Here is a 2,286-nt window from a genome sequence, read left to right on the forward strand (position 1 = left end):
ATTTTTAATAATCTACATTTGTTTATAGATTGGAAATAAACTACAATGTCACGGAAAACAAAACACTCAATCGATAAAAACTACAAACTACAATATTTTATTGGTCAAAAATTCTTCAACTAGTTTTATGCAATATCTGTTTAAGCAAAGAACTATTAATTAATATATTGATCGTCAGACTACAAATAAAAATAATTAATTACAAAACGGATTATCAAATAAAAAGAATAACTGTAATCGGGACTAAGTAGATTAAAGATTGAGAAACAAGTGTCAATAAAAAAGAGAACCTATGGCATATATAAAATAACATAAAAAATTGTAATACTAAATTATTTGTGATGTTTTATAACAACTATTGAGGCGATATAAAAAATTCAAAAATAAAAAGTTTGAAAACATAAAAATATACAAATTAAAAAACATAATACTCCAGCAAATAACTAACGGATAACAATAGTCATTCATTCAAGGGTAAGATTTCAAAATAGAAGACAATAGTTAATAATATTGTTTCCACCAAAATCACAAGGAAACAACTTTAGAACATCCTCAATAACAAAATATTAAACTAGAGGGACAGAAAGGTCAATACAACATTGCTACTAAACTAAGACATTTTAAATCACTACGGTCAGATTATCATGATCAGCGTTCTTAACGGTCATTAAACATCCACATCAGCAACCTTTTTGGTTGAAGAGTAGATTTCCCAAACATAACCGTACTGGTCCTTCACTTTTCCCACGCGCCCACCACCACATGCACCTTCAAACTCCACCACTTCACCATCAACAACAGCACCAGCACCCACAGCATGGGCTATAGCCCCTTCAATGTCCTCAGTTTCAAGACAGAAAACGACACCGTTTCCACCAACTTTCACCCTATTACAAAAATAAGTAAAAAAAGACAAGTATATTAAACAGTTTTAAACAAATATAAAAAAACAAGTTACATTAAACAAATATAAAAAACAAGTTACAATAAAAATAGAAAATAATTATTAAATAGTAAATCTTATATTAAATAAGATAAAGTAAAAAAGAGTGCAAACCACGTTTAAAAAAAATAAACTACAGACAAAAACCAAAGAAATCACTGGAAAAGCAAACAAATAAAAAGATTACAGGAACTATAGTACAAAACAAAATAAAACAAATACTGAATAAACAGACAAAAATAAACAACAGTAAAAAAGAAGGAAAAAACATTATCCTAAACAGATCAAGGATATAGACAAAAATTACATAATAATAATTCAAAATATTCAAACATAATGAAAATAAGTTCAAGACAGAAAACCAAAACTTCAACATAAAACACAACAATAAGAAAATATCATAAAGGAAACAAAAAATGTACGAAAATATGAATAAATGTTACAACATTTATAGATCTAGACTAAAAAGGAACAACCAAAAAAGAAACTCACGGTGAAGTGGAATCATCAACGGTATCAGCAACAAGGAAGGAAGAACCACCGATCTTGAGTTCAGCTGAAAGAATGAGAGGAGTCTCTTGATCAGCCTTACGCTTAGGGTTCAAAGTACGACTAACCTCTTCAGCACCAAACGCAGCCTTATAGAAAGAAACAGCGTCGTTTGCTTTTTGAGCTTCAATGAACAGCTGAGGTTTCAAAGCCACAAACGACACCGCAGGAGCTGCGTTTTCGGAAACACCGTTTTGAGCATCTTGTTGAGCCATTGTTGAAGACGAAAAAGGAACCCTAGGAGAGAGAAAAGAGGAAGTTGAAGGAGAAAATGAAAAGAGTGTGAAGGATATTGTTGTGGTGGGACAGTGTTTATATAAAGGTTAGAAGCGGGGGAGTGGAAACGTTTCGAGGGTAAAATGGGAAATGAGAAAAAGTTAACATTGTAGTGGTTAGTACATTACTTTACCACTTTTCAAATGGATAGAAAAACAGGAAGAAGGATTTGAATCGTTTATCTTGTTTTTTTTGCAGTAATTGAAGTTTTGTGTGGTTTAGTATTTTTAACTTCATTAAACAAATAATAATATTTATTAACTAATGTACAAAAATATTAATATTTAGTTTCGGTAAAATAGAATTTATACACTTATATTAATAGTTAAAAATTAAATTATTATTGCAAGAAGATTGGAAGAAGAGAAACATTTCGGTTAAGAATATTAGTAGTTGAATTCACTTTTCGATAACTGGAAACAAAAATCGCCCCTGGTTCTTAGTTGAATTTACGATGCGACGACATTGAGAACCCAACGGTTTTGAATTACATAATTTATTAAAGTACTTTTTAATAA

The 2,286-nt window shown here is 30.1% G+C and overlaps 1 protein-coding gene across 1 annotated transcript; it reads right to left on the reverse strand.

Annotated features, from left to right (window-relative positions):
- Positions 1-440: 440 nt before the first annotated feature.
- On the reverse strand, positions 441-1,793 carry LOC101499852 (uncharacterized protein At5g48480). Its single transcript, XM_004492194.3, has 2 exons — positions 1,436-1,793; positions 441-887 (listed from the first exon to the last, which is right to left on the reverse strand). The coding sequence occupies exons 1-2, from the start codon at positions 1,705-1,707 to the stop codon at positions 668-670; spliced, it is 492 nt and encodes a 163-aa protein (XP_004492251.1). The 5' UTR covers positions 1,708-1,793; the 3' UTR covers positions 441-667.
- Between the last annotated feature and the right edge of the window lie 493 nt (positions 1,794-2,286).

This window comes from Cicer arietinum, chromosome 3 (genome assembly GCF_000331145.2).
Source record: "Cicer arietinum cultivar CDC Frontier isolate Library 1 chromosome 3, Cicar.CDCFrontier_v2.0, whole genome shotgun sequence".
Classification (NCBI taxonomy): domain Eukaryota; kingdom Viridiplantae; phylum Streptophyta; class Magnoliopsida; order Fabales; family Fabaceae; genus Cicer; species Cicer arietinum.

Bases quoted from the DNA above. Each gene is read 5' to 3' on its own strand.
- LOC101499852 (XM_004492194.3), bottom strand. From the start codon at position 1,707: ATGGCTCAACAAGATGCTCAAAACGGTGTTTCCGAAAACGCAGCTCCT. The intron at 888-1,435 runs GTGAGTTTCTTT...TTTTTGTAATAG, and splicing joins GTTGATGATTCCACTTCACC to GGTGAAAGTTGGTGGAAACG.